A 22055-nucleotide genomic window follows, 5' to 3' on the forward strand; every position below is an offset into this window, starting at 1 on the left:
ATGACCTTTAACACTATATGGTGACTAAGAGAGTACCGACATGGTCAAATTTCCAAAACACAAGCACAAAATAGGAAATAGTGTCACAATTAAAAATCACCGAAAAAAATCAATGCTCCACACTCACTACCAGTTTACCAAAAATACACAATAAAAGCATTTTAGTTATACCATGTCATCAACTCTACAAAATCACTCGTTTCTGCTTTCCTATATCAAATGAAAAGATATATAGGTGATGTATTTACGAACAGCTGAGCAAAACAACATTGGATAAATGGCAAAGTATTCAGTATAAATATTATTATGAGTTCACCCTTCTAAAAGAGAGACATATAAGCCACAGATGGCACATCTTCTGCTGAAAAAGTACTGACGGACACTGTGCTGGAGGAGGTCCTGTCTTTTGAAGTAGATAGGGAAAAGGCATCTTGAACTTGTAATGGCCACAAAAACCAAAATTTCCCTGTGTCTCTGCATCTTCAAAATTAACTGACTTACAAAAATGTCACTGTTCAAATGTTCAGTACGTTTTGCTTGATCCCACCTATTTTTATTGTGACGACAACTTTAGAGAAATATTAAACAATACAATAACTCTCACAGCACATATTTTAGACAGATGCAACATCCGATTTTGTAAAAAATCTCAGTCTGGACTGGTCAGTGAGAATCGAAAACCTAAATTTAAACGGGCATCCTATACCCCCCACCCTTACACAGACGCACAAAGTGCTTTTTTGTAACCCGTTTTGGCAGCGTTTCCAGTGGCTGGGACTGGGCAGATATCCAGAGGACTCTCTATACAAAGGAGAGAGGGCGGGGAGCCACCCCCTTCCTTAACTATGTTTCCCTCCAAAAAGCAAGTGATTGATATGATCCTCACACAGTTCTTTTGGCTTTGAAACAACACTGCCCCCCACCCCCCACCCTTCACTCCCTCCCCATCTCCTTCCCCCTAGGCCCCTCTCCCCCCTCTCTTTCCTCCTTTCCCTTTCTGCAGAAGACCACCCCACCCTGTGGGAACCAAACCGCCGGGACCCTCTTGAGTTGCAGTGAGTGCAAGGCTCTTCTCTGATCTCTCCCAGCTTTGTGCGACTGACTGACAGGTCCAGAGCAAACAAACAAAATGAATACTAACATGCCTCTGTGCCCACTGTCCAACAAGGAGCACTTAAGAGGAGATCAGGGGTACGGAGGGTGGGTGAGGGGGCTAAAGAAAGAGAAAGCAGAGGTGGGGTGGTGAGAAAATGGGAACTCTGATCCCCACTCTACACACTATTACACAGACACACACACAAACATTTTCCTCACCAGCTCTCCTGGGAATAAAGACACCTATTCATTCCACTTTTGACACAGCGGGGTGAGGGTGTGTTTCTCTCAAGGTGTGGCTGGACTGATGTTCCACTTCAATTCTGAGGCTTGTCTAAAAACACTGCCTGTCTAGAAGAAGTACGTCAACTGATCTCAGATAGGATGTTCTCTCTTGCTTTTTTTTTTTAAACAAGAGACCAATGTCACAGTTCTGCATTCTCTTTCAAATGTCAGTACACAGTTTAAGAGCCATATCTTTACACATAAAAACTGCCATTGGCATTTTGTTTGGCTTGGTTTGGCATTTATAATTGCAGGTACATTGTTCATGCAGGTTCTTATAAGCTGTAATAAATGCAGACCTACTCTCAGCTTATATTTGAGTCTCACATGCCTAACATACATTACAGCAAACGCTTACAAGAAGTTGGCCTAAATTCTATTTTGGAAGAAAAAGTAACTTAAAGACAGGACAATTACCTGAATTATTTCATCCTGGAACTGTCTTATATTTCACCAATATGCTAGTTAGAAAGTAACCCATAAGACCTTCAAAAATTACACCTTTTAACATGTGTATTTGAATAGCATATACTTTTGGGAGGTGGTACTATTAACTTCCAACTCCACATGAAGCACTTTTACAATGTCAACTGATCCATGCCTTCCTCATATAAATATTATTGATAAGTGGTGTGTTGGTAGGGCCAAGGGTTAGTAGACAAAAGGTTTCTGGTCCGATTCCTTGCTGGGGCACTGCTGTGTACCCTTTGGCAAGGTACTTAACTCACAATTTCCTCGGTTGTATAAATGGATAACGTAAAAATTGTAACCTACGTAAGTCACTCTGGATAAGAGCATTTCTTAAATGAGAATAATACAGCTATTTCTATCATTTCAGTTTTACTTACGTGTATGTTCAAACCATCCTCAACATGGGCAGCGTGATGAACAGCTTCCCACATGATTTTACCATACCTAAATTGCTCTAGTGAGACAAGATAATGGGAAAGATTTAACAAGCTGGTACATCTGGGCGATAGACTTGGTGCTATGGATGCTAGCATTTGATGCTATGGTTATTTAATCAGAATAACGAACATTTGCAAGCCTTTGACATGCAATTACTCCATCACCATTACTACAACACTCAAAAATTTGACCTCCACTTTAGGCATGTTTATGCATTTTTCTCCACAAATGGACTTCATTCAGATGTAGGCTTCCCTTAAATTTGGCCCTTGTATGTACCTTTTTGTTCACTATATTTAGTGATATGGCACAGCTGTTAGGACCGAAATGCTGATATCATTGTCAACAGACAGCTGCTCTAATGTTGGCAAAATACTGAATAAATGCATTGTAACAATTATTATGAATAAATATGTTGATATAAGACATTGGACTGTCCAATGCCCCCCAACTGGAGTGTCCTATGAGCAGACACATATGAGGACTGAACTGTGTCATGTAACTAAGTTATGAAGAGGTTTTATTTGACAGTGTTACATGAAATCTATTGAAAAATGTTGTACTTCATCCTGAAAAATGACTGAAATCAGATTTTTGTTGAAATATTAAGAATTTCCTATGCCACATACAATGGACAGTCCTCAAAATGTTTATTTTTGCTGTCAGGCTTCCCTCGGTTCTCGACACGTAGAAACAATGCATCATGTCTGCTGGAAACCCAGGCTTCCTGGCAAATGTAATACGGCTGGCTTTTGAGACATTTGGGAAAAGGAAATGACTCCAGGTTTTAAAGATTTGGGGCTATTTCTGACTGTGGAAATGCCTGAGGCAATGCAATTTTAGGCAGTACAAAAAAAAAAACACAACAACGCATAAAAGATGTGCCCATCCCCACAAGTCATCATTTTTGCACAATTAAAGTACTTCAGGAAGCAATTTATGGCAATGTGTTGTGATATCCCAAAGCGGTCATTCTTGTTAGATTTCAAACCCCCACTCTTCCCCAACAGAAGAGATTTCAATGCAAACAAGTGTAAGTAAATTGTTTAAAAAGTTAAATATTAGCTTCAAATTCAACAAAGATCTTATTCATCCTAAAAGCTAAAACTTCAGTTAAATTAGGTATTTATATAGTGAATGCTTAGCAGTTCAGGAAAACTGTCTCATTGATAGTGTAACATTTTCTATGCTTGGCCTACTTTCAGTGGGTTGAAGTGTAGGACATTTTGTACCCTTCCATTGTATTTTCTCTAACACTTCTGCTATTGCTCTAATTAGCTGCAGGGCAAACCATGAAGACACTGAACCATGAAGTGCATCCCTCAGTGCTCATGGAGATAGTTTAAAACCAGGGAGCAGCAGGGCAAAATTAAGACATTACCAGTGACAATGACATTGTGACTGAAACCATAAAAATCTTTCAGCATTTAAGAAGCTTTCAGCTAACTAGCCAAGGGAGCACGGTACCACTGAAATCATGTGACACCTCAGTGGGTGAGCAAATTACAGCTCCTGTTAAACTGTACAAAAGGATGGCGTGCTGTCTGAACATTGTGACCCAGGGAGAGACCATGCCTTCAGTTTGTACCCTCACTACTTAGAATTAGCTCATGAGCAAACACAGTCCACATTACAAAGTCAATAAACTAAAACAGCCTGTTGTAGAACCAAGTGTTGTGTTTTACAAGGAAAAAATGAACAGCAGAAGGAATATAGTAAGGATTCTCTAAATACAAGCAACATGTGACAGAACAACATGTGACAAGGACAGAACAATTGTGCGGTTGTGAGGTGGCACAACCCTCTCCCAGAGCACTAAGCCATCATCTCAATTTAACTGTGTGAAGGCATCAGGACAGAGGTGTAAAAGGCACTCACACATTATCAGATATGGCTGTAGTCTAACCAGTATTGACTCACTACAAACCAAATCACCATTTCATAATCATTAACAAGGTATTAAAAAGATTTGTTCTCATGATATTGATCTTTCTCCCTTACATTTCTGGCTGTTGTGATGCTTCTGTTAGTGTGAACGGAACTGAAACTCAAAGAAACATATGTATGACGCGCAGTTTATGCCACAGGGCAAAAACGACTGGCTGCTGGACAACGATGTCTCTGACGCTTTGGAACAGAGAACTGCAGATACCCGATCACAGCTTCCACTGCTTTGCAGTGCGGTGAAGCAACAGCAGGCTCACCTTGCTTTGTCATGACCTCTGGCTCATATCTAATGTGCCTGAGGATGGCTGATGACTCATCACCCATCCCCCCTGAATGTTTGTCCACATTTGCCCTGACACGGACTACGGTGTCAGATGACACACACGGCTGCCCTTAAGGTCACAGGAGCAAGAGGTGATGTGACCTCATGCTGCAAACCCACTGTCCTTACATACCCCATGTATTGCACATTTAAATCTGTTTGCAGAAGACTAGTTTACTTTGTGTCCATATGCGGACCTTAATACGTTACATGTATTACAAAACATGAGAAAAAAGTACTCTGTGACATCCCCAGTGCAACATTTGTACTGTATGCTGCATTATTATGCTTTCTCGTTTTTTGCGTCAATTTAAGCACCAAAATGTAAGATGTGGCCTAACAAGGTGTTAGCTTTCAGAACCATAAATTGACTATGAGTTTACTTTACACTGGTTAGTACTGGCACAGAAAAATATTGAATAAGCTAATTCAAAGTTTTGTCCTCACGCAAAGATTCAAAAAATATAAAGTGGAGTGACAAGCATATAGGCTGCTTTTGATCTCAAGGCAAAAGACTTTGAAATGAGAAGATTGTGGAGAACCTGCTGACTGAGCATAATGGATGGCATTTCTTTCATAAAAGTTGAATAATTTTACCTTTCAAGCCCCTGGTATGATGATATAAAGAGTACATGATATGAAAGTGTGATACAAAGAAATAGCACAAATGTGATGCAAGGAGATATCGCAAAATCTGTACAATTCATTGTAAGGGCTTTAAAAGGTTTTATACCATACTGTGTTTTCAACAGACAGGCTATGGCATATTGTAGGCAACAGCAACTACAATGTCACCTGGCATGACACAAAAAGACAAAAAAAAAAAAAAAAAAAAACTTTTTTTTTTTTAGTAATTCTGTAACATTTGTCTTACCACTGAACACAAAGCCGTGTATGCCATCTGCCCTTTCACAAAGCTCAACTTTTCCCTCAGCATACTGACCTTCATGGGTCATCTATTGGTCACGCTAAATGAGGATCCGGGAGAAGGAATAGACCAGAACTTCATTTTGCTTTGAGTTATGACTGAATGCCTTTTGAAGAAGGAAAGAATATTTTTAAAAACCTTTCTTAGCATATTTCTACAAATGTCTTGTTCCTTTAGGTGAACAAAAGATTTTGCTTTCAGTAATGCCCTTGTGTCTTGAGAAGAGTAAAATGGTGTCCATTGAGTTTCAGAGTATATATGTACAAAAATGCAAAGTTCTTCTTACTAACTGCAACACAAATTTTACATTGAGTAATTAACTTATTTTACAACCTTTGAAGGTTAACTTGACACTGACTTTGACAGAGCTAATATATTGATCCCTGAGTTTGACTTTTGAGTGACACACCACAATCAAAATCAACATTTTTCAAGATTAATCCAAATGTGCAAATAATGAAGTAAATTTGCCTACTCTAGTTTCAGAGTTCTTAAAAGAACATATAATGGCAATATAAATAAACAAAGATATAAATTACATAAATATATTACTTCATGTGTATCATTCACTTTTCAGGCTCTAGTTAGATATCCACAGTATTCCAATTAACTGAAAATCATTCAAAGCAGAAAACCCTTATTCAAATATTCAAATCTGCCATAAATTTTGGCTTATCACGAACAATGACCTGATATGGTCATTATGATAAATATGACTTTTACAAAAAACAAACATAGTTTTATAACACCTCTAAACTGTAATACTACTCACCATATCTAACCCATAAACATTCACAACAGTAACTGCATATCCTGGCTTCATAGCTTCTGACCCGTATACTTAGGACAGAGGGTTTGCCTGCTTGGAAACATGATAGCATGACAACATAATACACAGACTATTTCCAACAGCTCCCTGTCCTGCTCTGGCCAGCTGAACCCACCACATGTGAGCATGTGGCCCCTAAGAACACTGGTCTTCCAGGCTGACACTACAGTGTGGGAGCACAGCTGCTCAACCTGTAGAGATTAGTAGCCATGGGGGAAATTACTGGTGGGAACAATTAAAGGAACTGCAGTAAGGCCAAGAGGATATCCATTGCAGCCCTACTCACAACAGATTCAGAAGATCATGTTTTGAATGGCCTATGCCCATTTTTTGTGCAGACATTCCAGCTGTAAAACATGACATTTCATTTGTTCAGTGGGACCTGTACTTTAGCCTTTAAGAGAGTTGTGTCACCTCACCTGACATGGAAATATTCATAGGGCTACATTTATAAACTTTCAATAGTTATTGACGAAACACCTCTGTAGTGTTATCAATGCACCATGGAGTTATAATGGTTGTAGTATATATATAAAGAAAGTCCTCTTTTACACTCAGCAAAAAATCAAGCAGAGACATCCTGTGCTGGAGTGTGCAGTCAGTAGGTAATTCTCCATGCCAAATGGGGGCTCACAGGCTGCTCAGCACTAACGTTCAGAGACTGTGGTTACCATGACATCAATACATCGGCCAGCCATGGGCCAGGGAAGGTCAAATTTGAGCAGAGACCTGGAGAGCTGGGATGGTTTTGTCTTTCACTGTCTATCCTAAGAGCCACTGTGTTGAGGTATGTTCACAGCTAGGGAGGCTGCCGTTCAGATGACAAGGTGAGAACATCACCAATGTCTAGGGACAATTCCAGGACAGACAGATCTGCCACGCAGCTGACAAAAAGGATACTGCTCAAGGCAATGGGGGGTTACATGACATAATCCTCACCACAATCTTGGCTGCTGACCTACAGGTCCAATTGTAGTGGCTTTTATACCTCTGATGACTGCCCTGACTGCAAGAGCAGTGCCACTACCCATTCAGGGAAAGGCCTTTAATGTGGAGACTGATTCACAGTCTGACACTGAAAGATTACAGGGTTCAAGAGGGGATCAGGAAAGATGAGGAGGGTCTTAAGTCCCCAGCATTACAAAGTGTGGGCAGCACACAATGTACTGTGGATTTATAAATTTACAAAGAAAATTCACTCGGGGTCTCTTGTACAGTGGTTGTCCAAACAGTATTATGCTTGGAAGACAGTACAAACCAGATGGTGATACAGCACAAATTCACTCAGACTCCAATTCAAACTTGAGATACGTGCATGTAAACCCCATTTAAGTGCTTCCATCAAGACTTGCGCACCTTTGCGTATTGAGATATGGGCCGCTTAAGCACCTGTGTGGGAGATACGTGAGATACATAACAGGGCAGGTAAAGTGCAAGTAAAATAAAGATAGAAAATCAAGTTTCTGTTTGACAAACATTGTATTTTATCATATCTGATAAAATTGTTAATAAAATTTGGCACATTTACGTTCGCTGAAAGTTGTCTTTTTATCTTTACCCTGAGGTTTGAAATGTGGAGGCACAGAAGGAAGATGGAATGCATCATCAAGATACGCTCCAAAAATATAATTAAGTCAACCAATATGATAAAATGATGTGCCTACCCCTAACATACTCATTGGCCACAAATTCAATAACACACATGCACCTGCAAATAATGTCGTATGGTGTTCTGTAAGAACAAATTTCCATGTGGCCCATACGATGCACTTTTATATTCCTGAGTTGAGTTTCTCAGTAAAGCATACCTAGCTACCTTGGAAATTCTAAAAGAAATAATCTTATATCATATTGTATATTAACACTGTCAATTGTATCAACAACTGTCAATAACACTGTGAAAGGGGATATCAGCATGATCATTCAGTCAGCTGTTTGACAACATTCCCTATAGTTTAAATGGTAGCTGCCTCTAGATAGGGCACAGTACTGCAAAATAGCTGGCACAATTAAAACAGTCAGAAAGCATCTCTGACCACATTGTCCATTAACTTCCTAACTAGCTTATGTTGTATCATTCATTTAATGCTACCCGATAAATAATGTGAGAAATAAAACCTGAAGTACCCGTGGTGTTTTTCCTTTTAAAATAAAAATACTTGATAGTGACATTTTTAATGTGTACTATTTCATGCCGAAGTACTGAAAAGGCTCATCTCAATTAATCTCAAACTACTTCTCTCCGATTTTTTTTGAAGTATCTGCTGGAGGTATGGATTCATTCATTCATCTCATGGAGATTTTAGACATTAAAATGCTACATAGCTAATGTTTTATGGTTTTCATATCTTTTTTCCCTTAAAAATGTTTTCTCCTTCTTAACAATATGAATTTTGATACCTCTTTCATATACACTTTAAAGAAAAACAGAAATGTCTGGTTTTACAGTTATGTTTTATGTTGCTCACAAGTAGTTAGCAAGGAATGCCCTATAAGAGACAAATGTTGTGTTCTGTCTTCAGTAACATTTTTTGAACAATAAACCACAGCTTAAGCGTGCTTTTTATTCTTCAGGTTGGCCCTTGAGTAATCTCTACAATTCAAAAAAATTCAAACTTTACAATGAATAGTTTCTAATATTTTAGGTAAGGGGATTGAGCCATAAAACATTTATTTCATTACATTTTAAAATAATAAAGACTGTTACTATAGCAACAGCTTTGTAACAAACTAAATACTACTTTCACTGGCAGTTATGTTACCAATACAATTAATCTCTTTCTCATTACTTTATGTAACTACTATTTATCCATTTTATAAAAGCCACAGTACTCATTTACATTTACATTTATTCATTGAGCAGATGCTTTTACCCAAAGCGATGTACAAAAGTGCATATAGTGGGCAAACAGGCACTAGTGTTGAAGCTGAGCACAAGGTCGGTGTAGCGAGCCAGAGCTAATCTGATCTAAGTTAAGGTACTAACGCCTGAGAGATATCATGTATACTACTGAATATTGAAATATATATGAAACATATATTTGGAGCTGAATGTACTATATCCTGCCTAGACAGTGATAATGTGAGAGACAAAATAAATGGCCACAGGACTGTACAGATTTGGTGAAAATATCAGTGGGTGGCACACAGGAATTTACAACTGACTCAGTGGATTTCCCATCCTTCAACCCGGCCCTCCTGACGCACCCATTAAGAGAAGCTTCAGATGCTGAACCCACCCACATTCCTCAAGCCATTTCTTTGGCACTAAAACTGTAATCTGACATCTTTGCAGTGTTGTCTGGGACTCTGAGAAAACAGCACTGAAGCTTTAGGTTGCATAGGTGAAACACAAACAAAGTAACAATGTTTACCATCCATTTAACTGCAAAGCCTTTCAGAACTCTTGGCAGCTAAGAGATAGCTGTAAGAGATAAAGTGTGCTTGGATGCCAAACTGCAATTGTTTCCAGACTTTCTCACTCCAGACTGAATTGTAATTATTTTGCATGTGACTGAGCTCTCCTGGATTGTGCAAAAACTGCAAACAGCTTCACTAAATACCCAGTATTAATGCATACAAAGCATTAAATTAATGCATTTGGTGTAGGTCCCCTTGATAGAAATGAAGCTTTCACAGACTAAAATAAGAATAGCAAGTTCTACTGACTAAGAATTTATGAGATTATCTACACACTTTGGAGATGTTTAAAACGTGGTTTGATAAACGCTTCACAAGGAGCATGTCAGAAGGAGCTGTAGGGCACAGTAAGATTTGTTCTTTTTTTAAGATGTGCTATTCATCGTTTCCCAAGCAGCATGCCAAAGAAAATACTTTTTGCATGTTTGCTGAAGACCAAGGGGACGGAAGTTTTGGAATCCACACCTTAATGTAACCACAAACAAATGTTCATCTATATGTAGAGCACTGGGTGACAGGTAAAAAAAAAAAAAAAAATGAACAGCATCAATAAGATACTAATTTTGGTACTTCTGACTTCTGACTGCAAGTGATTCCTTATGCTCCTAAAAATGTTAGGCTGTTGTCTTCAAGTATCTCAGGTCAACAGTAAAAGACATGAAATGATTATAAAATGATTCATTACTTACCAATATTTTTTTATAAGTATGTAATTTCATGAAAATGGTAAGATCACAACCAAACCTGTCACCTGTGCACTTTGACCTCTGTGAATCACATATCTACAGTGTGGGCAAGTGGGTATCTTAAATACTAGGGGCTAGACAATGAGCAGTCTATGGTATGCAATGGGCATAATGTAGGCCTCCTTCATATCAATCTGCTATTTTACTATTCTAACAAGTTAGGAGAACTTTAGCTGCCTGATCTGAAGACACAGTTGTCAAAGGCTACAAGTTTAACAACTTCATATGAGGGATAGAAAACCACTAAAAAAAGCTAAATTTGAGGCCTTTTGATATGAAATGAGATGCCAATCCAAAACATGCTGTGGGAGACAGAGAAGAAGACAAAAAAGATAAAGGGCTCAAACATTACACTGAACCACTTGGCTAAATGGGTTTTTATTACTTGCATTCATATAGAGAATTAACCAGATACAAAGCAAAAATGGTGAGCTATAAAGACATAAAGGCATAAAAACAACCTGCCATTTCTTTACTTTGGCACATGACAATATGATGAGAAGGCATTGATCTGTCGTTATATGTACACGGTCTTTGTTTTTGTTATAAAACATTACGTGGTGATAAAGAGAGTGAGTTGATAAAAGCTGCCTTTGCCCTGTGACCTGCACTGAGTCCTGTGTGAGACCAACGGCATCAGCTGCTTGATTATGGTCAGCTAGTGAGTTGCTGGCCTGAGCGAAACAGATACAGAGGGACAGCTGCTGTTTCGGTGGTGGTATATCACACTGAAATGAGCCCTGCACACCGCCCCCCGCCAAAAAAAAAAAAAAAAAACCCAACCACCCTCCTCCTCCTGTCTCCACCAATAATTCCCACAAAAAAGCCCTTCCGGCTGAGTCGTACACACTACAAAGACAAGCACAGCTTGCAGCCAGCCAGTGCCACAGAGACAGAAACGAGTTGGCTTCACTGAGGCCCAGCAAACACAGTGAGGGGAAAAAAAACACACAGCTTACTGCTGCACTAGCAAATACATGGTGCAAATACTGAAACGTGATTAGAAATGGATCCCAAAATGCCCTTTTCGTCTCTATGTTTTAAAGGACACCTCCAGCACACGCTATGTCAGACTACAGAGAAAATATTACTTTGATAATTACACACGGGAAAGAATGTTCAGATGAATTAATGGGAAACAGAAAGTGTGTGGTAGCAGTGTGCATTTGAATAATTTGAATTTTGAATGTTTTATGGCTTCCAAGGTTGAATATTCACGTATTCAATATCAAGGCAGTCAATCTAAAAATCTATGACATCTTCATTTGTATTTACTCATGACACTGTAATATTTTACTGCTGTTTAAAAGGGGATCTTTGCACTTTATTACAACATCTTACAATGTCCTAACCAAAGGAAATGTAATATCACAACTGATGCACTCCTATGTATTGTTTGAAAGTCATGTCCCAAATGAAATCTCAAGGCTGAGACAGAAGACTAACACAAAATCATTTGTAAAGAACATCCTAACTAAACATTGTAGTTGCAACTTAAGTCCATACAATGCAAAAGCTTTCAATACTATAAATCAGTGGTCCTTAATATAATGCATCCTTTGGTTTCATCAAAGCATGGGAGACAATATGCAACCAATGATCACTACTATCTTAATTCTAATGGGTGGACCTCCTCTGTATACTTAACAAATTTACACTATATACAGTTTTAATTTTATTCCTGCACATGCTCTGTGTGTATCTGAGTCTGTGTGTGAGACCAATCAATTCACAAAATGTTAAACATTATCATAATAATGTAGGTTAACAGGGTTTTTTTTCCATCAGCAGTTACTTGTCAATGGGCAATCTTAAATAGCCTACTTCAGAATATGTTTTGTGGACGTGAAACACACCTGTTGTTGGCACAAAAATGCCCAAGGCAAATCCTTAAGATCCACTACTATAAATTATCATGTGGTTTTTATCACACTGCAACTGAACCTTTATTGTCAGAAGCTGTTAGAATGGTAGCTTGCCACCATGACTATGACCATTTCCTAAAAAATATTCAGAACAAAACAATGTCACCAAAATACATTGAAAGAGATTATGAATGACTTTCCAGAATAGAGGAGTCTTTTGTTTTTCTAAAATTCATTAGCACCTTCCTCTTGAAACATATACATGTAATAACAAGGTAATATCAAAGGCACACCACCAAAATGGTTAGAAAATTAATATAACTGTAAAGTGCTCCTTCATGCAGACAACTAAAAATAAGATGATAAACACACGTCACAATATGATATTTCAGAAAATGGAGTTCAGGGTGCAAAATTATCCCAAAACAGTATTCCCCCGATGAATAATGCTGATAGGAAAGCAATAACACAATTGAAGTTCTTTTTCTTTATTATGAGAAAGTGTGGCAGCACACTTTCTCATAATAAAGTGCTTGATAAAAAAAATACAGTTTTGGATTCTAGTTTTTCCGTCTCGCTCTTATCAGAGCCGCACACTGGTCTGCTGTCTCTCAGCTAACAGCAGCGTCACATGGTGCTGCCATTAGTAAGAAGAGATTCGAATGGCTACCAAAATGAGCACGGCATTCAAGAGGAGTAATGGACAAAACAAATAAAGCAACTAAAAATTCTACTGATATGAATCAGGGTCACATGGTAATTTGATTTCGCAACATGTTCGTAGGATCATGAAAGATGTTGTCGTTTTCTGATTTTGTGAAATTTCATACCATAATATTTTGTCTCATGCCTGAAGACAGTGGTGTCACGCTGACCGACATCAGCAGATAATCTTGAGTTGATCCTTTACAGGTTTAGATATGATCCATCATATAATTAATCACACATTCTGAGTTCAATTTTCTCATAGAAAGAGCTTAAAATCAATAATACAACATTTCTACTGAAAATAAGTTGCTTTATAATGGCAAGGGTCAAGTCACAATTTTAAAAAAATGTTGATGTCCTTAAAAAAAAAAACAACAACAATATCCACTTGAGGCCTCGATGTAATAATATACTCAAATGACCTAGGAGTCACTCAGTAGGAGTGTTCCATCTAAAGTCATGATGTTTGAGGCATGACAGCAATTTCATATGACATCACTTACCATATCATACTTCACGTACTGTATATGTGCACTTTGTACCACTCAAATCAGTACTCCATTTGGTACAAATGCCATGCCATTTTCTGTTAAACCTTGAATGGTTGCACTTGTTTTGACTTTCTGGAAAACAGTGAGCATTTGTTCATCACAGCAGACATCACTTTACACATTCTGTGTTGAAGTCAAGTGCTTTTCTTAATTTAGTCCCATTGTGTCTCACAGTGTCCCCAACCCCCGCCCCTGTGTGGGTTCTGTTTTAAACAGGCTCCCCATATGCCGAACTCACTTGTTGGCCTTTCCTCCTTGCAACCATCTGGCCTATTAGTTCAGCCAAACTGGAAAAAAAGAGAGACCCAGACACAATGAGACATAGAGCCAGTCCATCTGCTCTGTGCCAGACTCCCCAATCATTACAGCACAACAGCAGCATTTAACCCAAACACAGTTCCTCATTTCGTCAACTCCCAGTACAAATAAAAAGGTCTGTATGGCACAGAGGAAAACCAGTATTCCTACCCAGATCTTCATCAGAAGGGACCTACTGGTCTGACTGTCACAATCAAGTACCATATGACTGAAGAGCAACTATCTGTGGATTTTGAAGATTAACCATACAGGTACATTTGTTCAGATATCCCCCAATGTGAATCAAGACTCTGGACTTTTCATTCTTGTCACACCACAGGAGAAATGGCAAAAAATGTTCATGTTAATTTATTATCAGTCATTCCTTGAAACATATTTATTGCAAACAATTGGACTTCTGGCTATAATATAACATAGTGTGTATAGTTTTTCCTTTTCAAAAATTATGCATTTTACATACTGAAACAATACAAGCCAGAACTCACCATTACAAGGTAGTTTAATTCCACATGACACTTTGATGATTTTATAGGAGTTGGATAGTAGATAGCAAAATAAAATCAACCACAGTGATTTAAGGACCATGTAATAGTAATTATTATAATAACAACAATAATAAAATATTAAATTTATATGGCGCCTTTCAAGGGGGTGTGGTGCACCTCAACCACTACTAATGTGCAGCACCCACCTGGGTGGCACACAGCAGCCACTTGTGCTGGAATGTTCACCACACATCAGCTGAGGTAGAGTAAGGGAATAATCCATCTGCAGCCTTGCATCTACCTGTAATGCTGGAAAGTGATGCCATTCACTCAAAAAGCCTTGAATATTAATGCAAACCTGCACCCAGTAAAATGTGATCAGCACACCGTTTCACCCCCCGGACTGGCTTTTACTATCCATTGACAAAAATAAAAAGGTTGATGTTTCCCCTAACGCAGGTGCACAATTTCTTCATGATGTGTCGTCATGTTAGTCAAAAACCTTTCCATTTCACCTGCTCATCTCCACTAAGCCCAAACTGACTAGTGCCCTGAGCTTATTCAGAGTTACACAAGGGAGATTTTTGTGATGCAAAATATTGGCATCATGACTGCATTCTGAGCAGCCGTCACAGTCTCAGTGGTTGCTCTAAGCTGTATTCTCAGCAAGCCCTGGCTAGTTTCATTTAGGCTGCACCCACCTGATTTCTGTGGTTCCTATCCAGAAATACAAGAGAGACTCAAGTCAAACCTTCAGTTTTTGATATCTGCACTCAAATTCAGACACCAACCTGAAAAATTAAAATAAATTCATAATACTTGCAAAAATAAAAAAAACCTGTTGAAATCAGCCTTTTTGCAATTATTGGTGATTTTCTCTGGATATCAGTTTTGAAGGCCCCTGGCAAAATTCGCAAACACACAACATCATTAGTATGCATATGCATATAAATTACTGCATCACATCCCATAACACATCTCCTCTACCTTCCTGCTGCAGTCATTACACGAATAAATTTGAGCTCAGTGCCAGTAATAAAATATAATAATAAGACTAGTAATAGAACACTACCTAAAATCTTATTAGCAAAGGATTACAGTTTCTACATTACAGCCCTTTGGAGAACACATGATTCTGAACCAAACGTGGGTGTGCAGCCACATGCATATGTCACATGAAATACATCAGCATAATGTTTGTTTAATCTTCACATTACACTGTATATATGGAAATTTTTCACTGACTCTTTATTTAAGTCAGCATCCTCCAAAAAGGGAAAACAATCATGGAAGGAATTATTTATGCACCAGTTCTTCCCCTTCTTTATTTCAGGGCCAGTGTTACTACAATCCTCACATGCATCATTTATAAGACATACAGAGAGTGCAAGAAGTGCAGAAGCGATTTGGGCCTGCATGTTGCTGGAAATGTTTGCCTGTGCACAGAGGAAGAAAGATGCAGCACCCACGGTGATAAAGTTTCTGGTGGAATGCAGAGAAATACATAAGAGTGTAAAAATAAATTTCATGAGTGTAGCACTGTAAGGTAAAGCTACGTGTTGATTGCAAGGTAGCTTCTTCTGTAACAGCTTTTTATTTTTACTATTCAAGGATTTGATTATATCCCATATAACAATCCAAGTTTATCTGCTCATATATTGCAGACGAAAGGTTCACACCTTCAGTAAGTTATGTTCAAAAATTTATTTTCCAGGAGGTTATGTTATGTGTTCTATTGTCATACATTTAAATCTGACTCAAGGTACAATTCATTTAAAATGCAAGGCAAGGGTTGTTGTGACCTGATTCTATGCAGGAGACAACTCCAATATTATGAGGGGTACCACTGTCTCCAACCTACATTATGCATGGGCAGCAGGCAGCTGTAACAGTCCAGATTTGTTGCCTGTCCAAATGATATGACATTCTTTGTGAAAAACTGCTTTCCCAGACAATAATGAGGAGAAATAACTGGAATGGCAGAGAAAGCAGGGGGTTTAATCACAGGTGCATATTTATGAGGAAAGCAGCCAATTTGTGCTTGGTTAGAATTTTCTCTGGCTTCACAGTGAAAGTAACAGAAAAAGTCCATTTGGCCTGCCCTGACCCATTTTAGTACTCAAAGCATTTCTGAAGAAAAGGTTATGGGTAACTGGCTTTCACAGAACAACACCACACTAACAGTACCAAGACTGGCGTAAGGAGAAAACATGACCGTACTCTCATGTGATCCCTTTTGTCCTTTGCTACTTTTATACCTGGGAAACCCATTGGTTGAAAGCTAAACTGCTAAGTGTTGCTGGGGGGCGAAAAGAATGAATTTGAAACCTCTGCTTTTTTCTGAAAGTTGCTGCTGCTGGCATTTAAACGTTACTTCTGCAAGCCAGCATTTTCTTCGTAATTATATTAAATTACAGGGTCAGGATGTGGTGCCATGATCCTGTCCCTTCAATTTCTCACAGAATTCACTCTTTTCACTCACAAGAAAAATAAAAAAAGAGAGCACATCTGTTGGAGAATCTGTAGGTACTAAGTGCTGTTTTCAACACTTGGTCACAGAACCTGAGAATGGCAGTGAAGTTTCTGTACTAAATAACTCTGGTGCAGTTGAAATATAGACAAAAGGAACCAGGTCTTTCAATATGACAAACTCTTTTCAGAAGCATGATCATTTGAATCACAGCTTCAGATGAATGAAGAATACCTTTGATATAGTAAGGCTGCAGGATGGGACAGATTGCATCCATTAAAGTCCAACTACAAACGACTGAAATGCTTCAATACCTCAGCACTGAGCTCTCCAAATCTCCAATGCATGAGCAATGAACGGGTTCTTGATTTTTAACTTGGAGAACTACATGTGCATTCTGCCTCAATATGTTCAAGGGGCTATCTCTTTAAAAGCTGACATTCCTTAATTTAGCTGAAACCTTGTGCAGTACGTCTCACTTCATTTCGGTTTGGCTCTAGTGAAGCTTGTCATGTACTTTCTGTATTGTGATGTCAGGCCAGCACACTGCTAAAATGGACGAATTCATATTCATACAACAAGACACAAACCATCTTACCAGCTGCAAAGGGCAGCTTAGCTGAGCATTTGGAGTCTATTTATGCATTTAAGTGCTCATGAAATTTTATGTTTTGTTTTCTTAAGAACGAGTAGCAACAACACAATTTCCAAATGTAATTTACTAGTCTAAACAAAGAAGTGCATCCAGCAATGCACTATGGATTACCAAAACCACAAAAGGATTCCAGGCATTCTTTTGTTCTTATTCACAACATATGAACAAAATCTAACATATTCATAATACCTACTGACCTACTGACATTAAAGAGATTGAGAGATTTCCTATTCCAATTCCTGGAAGTTAAAACAAGCCAATACACACTTTGTTGTTGAATTGTAGGAGTGCATTTAATCCATACAGAGTGGATGTACTTAAGAGGGTTTACCTTCTTTCGAGGAATGACACTCTCCTCCTCCTGGTCCCCAAGGCTGCACCTGACCAGCTTGGTTGGTTTCTGCTCCCCAGGCTGTTTGATGGTAATGCGGATCTCGGGAGGGCAGATGTAGTTCTCCAGGATCTTGGGGGGCTTCTTGGTCCGCTTGGTGGTCTGGATCTTCAGCTTAAGGCTGCCCTGAGCAAAGCTGGCCTCCTTGATGGAGAACTCCTGCTCCTCCAGCCCGTCACCCTGTGCCCACTTCTCACTGTCCAGGTTCGAGATGGAATATTCATCCTCACCCATGGTGAGGTCATCTTCTTGTTCAGGCTCAACTCGCCCCCCCAACTCAGGGAGACCCTCCTCTGGGACAGGCAGCAAGCCCCTCACCCTCTCTGGCAGGGTGCAGTGGTCGGACATGCTGTCACTGACACCAAACCCGGCCCCGAGTTCTCTTTGCTCCATTGATGGTCCCAACACTTGGTCCAGGGGGCAGGTAATGTGAGCAACGTGAGTGGTAGAGCAATCCTAGCAGTGATGGCTATCTTATCCGACTTTGTTATCGCTCCAGGAATCCAATTAATCCCATGGGAATACAAATCTGCCAAGTTGCAACTGGAGAGAGAAAAGGGAGTTAGACATATATGCGGTTGAGAAAGACTATCCGACAGTGAATTACTTCAATTGTTATTTCACTCATTCAATTAGTCTCAATTTCAAAAAAAAAAAAAAAGAAATGTATGCCAATATGTGATCATTTAATCTGAATGCAAATTGAGCCCAATAAAGTTTCAGAAAATGACTACTGCTCCCAGAAAGGTAATGGTGCAACTTGTAAATGGGACCATCGACATTCTTCTAGGAAATCAGAAATTATGGTGGAATTTAAAGTAAGAACATTTAACAAAACCACAGTTATTAGGAACGGCATTTTCTTCTTCTTTTCCATATAGCTTGCAAAATCATTTGCTATTGCCCAATAGTTTCAAGAGGCAACAAGAGTGCTGAAGAAAAGAGCAGATTTAAGCTAATCTGCTTTCAACCAAACCCACAGGAACAAAAGGACAACCTCCATGTTTCAGCGTGAAATCTATTACTTGTATAACCTGTCCCATTTGGCTAGAATTTAAAGCACACTGCCAGTTGCCAGGCAAGACCATAATTACATTATCAGGCACCTCATTTGCCTAGTGCTCTGAAGACTGATCCCAGACCTACCATGAAAAAGAGCAAGCCACGCGTCAATCTCCAATGCCTTTTCCAAACACGAGTTAAAGCTATGAGCGACACAGACCCCCAGGTTCTGAAAGGCTAATTAGACCCTATACGCATCGCATACACCACGGGCGGCTCAGCTCTAAACAATCAGCATAACAACTCAAACATGGCATGTCAGCAGCTGCTAGCTTCAAACTCCGAAAACGAACAACTGCTCATTCCAGCAGAGGGATTTCGGAACCTGGCACCTTGCCCCCAGTAAAACCATCTTTCAAGAATGTCGAAAACACAACAAATCAAAGTGTAGTACACTTGGAACAACATCAGATGCTTTTTTTAAAAAAAAAGTGATTAGGCTAAATACAGTGTATTTTCATAAGAAGTGGGTCACCCCCTAGTAAAAGGACTGTGGCTAGTCATAAGTACTCATATTCTCAGGTACTTCAAAGAGAACAGGTGCTCTTAATGTTACCTGACTGTCTTTGATTGTTTTGGTCCAGAACCTAAAATAAAGAATCTAAAATAAAAATGCTTTCAACATATTCAAAAAGACATTCATTTAATTGCTCAAGCATGTCATCATTCAAAAGATGCACTGCAATGTGACACTTTGATATCTGTACCTACTGGTTCATGATGGCATCCGTTTGCAATGACTTTCTTATAGTTTACATTTTTTACCATGATACCACTGGCTGTGTGGTTGGCAAAAAGTAATATTTTTGGAGTTTTAACTCTTTTTTAGTATTCAAGTACTCTCAATTCTTCATTGCAGAGTACTCAAGCACAATAAATGCCTAAAATGTCCATCCCTTAAAAGGTCCTTTCATTCTCTACAATAAGCAGAAAGAACAGACAAAATGTTCTTTTCAAGGGCTTTATTCTACAGCGCAGAATTAATCAGAGTGCCTGAACACCTCTGAATTATGTCACAACAGCAAGACTGCATTCAGCATGGTTCTTTTTTGTCTCCACGCCACAGGATTTCATTTTTTCCCCACTCATGGGGCTGTCTCGCTCTGTAATGTCCCTTCATGATTGTGCTGGTAGAGAAAGTATAACATTTTTTGGAGTGCAGTTCCTGCACAATACCCATTGAGAGAATAATTGTACACTGGAAACTCTGTTTTTGTTGATCAAACAGTAATGAGGCAAAGCATGGTGACTTAGAAATAGCCAGTTCAATTTAAGATACAGAACTGGACAGTTAACAGCAACTGTAAGCTGTTGCTTGCGAATGAAGCAATTCATTTGTTATGCTGACACTGCAGACAAAACCACTCAGAAAGAACTTGACACATTTATTATGTTTAAATTGACTGGGATTGTAGAGCTTCTGTAAACCACTCTACATATCATCATACATCTTGTCTCTGAATTCAAAAGGTCTCTTTTTGACTGGATTCTTTATTAAATGGCAATTAATATTAACAAAACTCAAGAGCAAATCAGCCAGCTGAAGGGTAAATAGTTGGAGGGTAAATGTCAGCACAGTTCTATCTTCAAATCTGGTGTCTGGCCTTTGTTTATCAAAGTAACCACATGGACTGAACAAGCACAGAAATGTCTGACTCCATCAGACCGTGAACTATGAAGCTCATCTACTGGTTTAACCACAGATGTATTTGTGAACAGCAAACATATTGCACAAATAAAACAAATATTACATGTTGCACATTGCACACCTCGCAGTGGAAATCCGGTTCCCCCTCTAAGATTATCCCATGGGTCAGAATTAAGCAATGTAACCTTAAACTAGTGGCAGGACCGGAATTTCGTATTATCTTCACACAAATACCCAAGAGTCACATAACACCTCTACAACTGAAAAAAGAAAAAAGACAGACCTGTTGTGCAACACAAGGCAAAAGTTTTCTTTGTTATGTCATCAAGAAAAAAAAAAAAAAAAAGAAAGAAAAACGAAGGCAACTTAAAACAAGAAGCAGACATCTCCCTACGTTTCAGATAAAAAGTCTGATACTCAACGCATGAGGTATTCATGGTCAGATTGTCCTCTTCCCTCACGCACTTTTTCTGACATGCAGGGTGACACTGTAATCAGAGATTTCTGGGAGAGAGGAAAAGAGTGGGCAAAAAATGTTTGATCTTCTCACATCAAAAACAAAGAGCAGTTTAAATTTTTAAAAGTTCAACATGGATGCAATAAACGACTCCAGAATTAACCATCTGCCAACACAGTCTAATCTCATACTTTCTCCAAGTTGACTGAATTCAGACCATAATATAGGCTGATATTTACAATAACACATCACCTAAATCAGTATTCAGGAAGTTTTTTCTTCATTTGTTTTGCAAATAACAAAACGGCTAATTGAAAAAATATTGCTGGAACACTATTGTTAACTATGATACATTTCAAATACTTCTACCATATACTGATCAACCACAAACCTACTGCATAACCTACCTTTAGTAGTGCAAAGCTTTACAAATGCTAAAGGCAGGCAAGACTAGCACATTGCTACAGAGTAGGAAGGCCAGTGACAGGTAAGATGACTAATACTGGTGCATGACTGACAATTTCATCAGGATCTGTCCCTTTGTTATCTTGACAAACTAATTCCAGGACCACTGCTCAGTTATTATCTTCATGCTGCCAATTTGCAAGACAAAACAATATGAAATGAGGAATGGCACATTGGAAATATATCAAAGAGGATGACAATTAAGTCATATTAGCAGCATGCTGACACAGCCTCTGGAGCTGAGAGGGGTTTGGGTCACACAATTACATATCACATAATTCCCAATAGCAGGGAACTAAGCCTGGCAAGAGAAGTGGGCTACAACTACTACGCTGTTTTGAATTCTCAACGAATCTATGTGTCAACAAATAGCTTGAGAACAAATACCACTTGAGGTGCCAAATAAAAATGCATTATCACTTGAGAAACCCAACCTAAGCCAAGCATTACAAAACTCTTTCATAATACTACATCAGCTTGAACTAACTGTGCTCTAACT

General features: G+C 38.8%; 1 protein-coding gene across 1 annotated transcript in view; it reads right to left on the bottom strand.

The window, feature by feature from the left end:
- The window catches only part of LOC118778351 (SET-binding protein-like), a 50635-nt gene extending 32182 nt beyond the window's left edge, over positions 1–18453 (bottom strand). Inside the window, exon 1 of the mRNA XM_036529855.1 lies at positions 17865–18453. Within this exon, the coding sequence (XP_036385748.1) occupies positions 17865–18317 (453 nt within the window). The 5' untranslated portion in view covers positions 18318–18453. The remainder of the gene's footprint in view (positions 1–17864) is intronic.
- Positions 18454–22055: the final 3602 nt, after the last annotated feature.

This window comes from Megalops cyprinoides, chromosome 5 (assembly GCF_013368585.1).
Source record: "Megalops cyprinoides isolate fMegCyp1 chromosome 5, fMegCyp1.pri, whole genome shotgun sequence".
In the NCBI taxonomy this organism is placed as follows: domain Eukaryota; kingdom Metazoa; phylum Chordata; class Actinopteri; order Elopiformes; family Megalopidae; genus Megalops; species Megalops cyprinoides.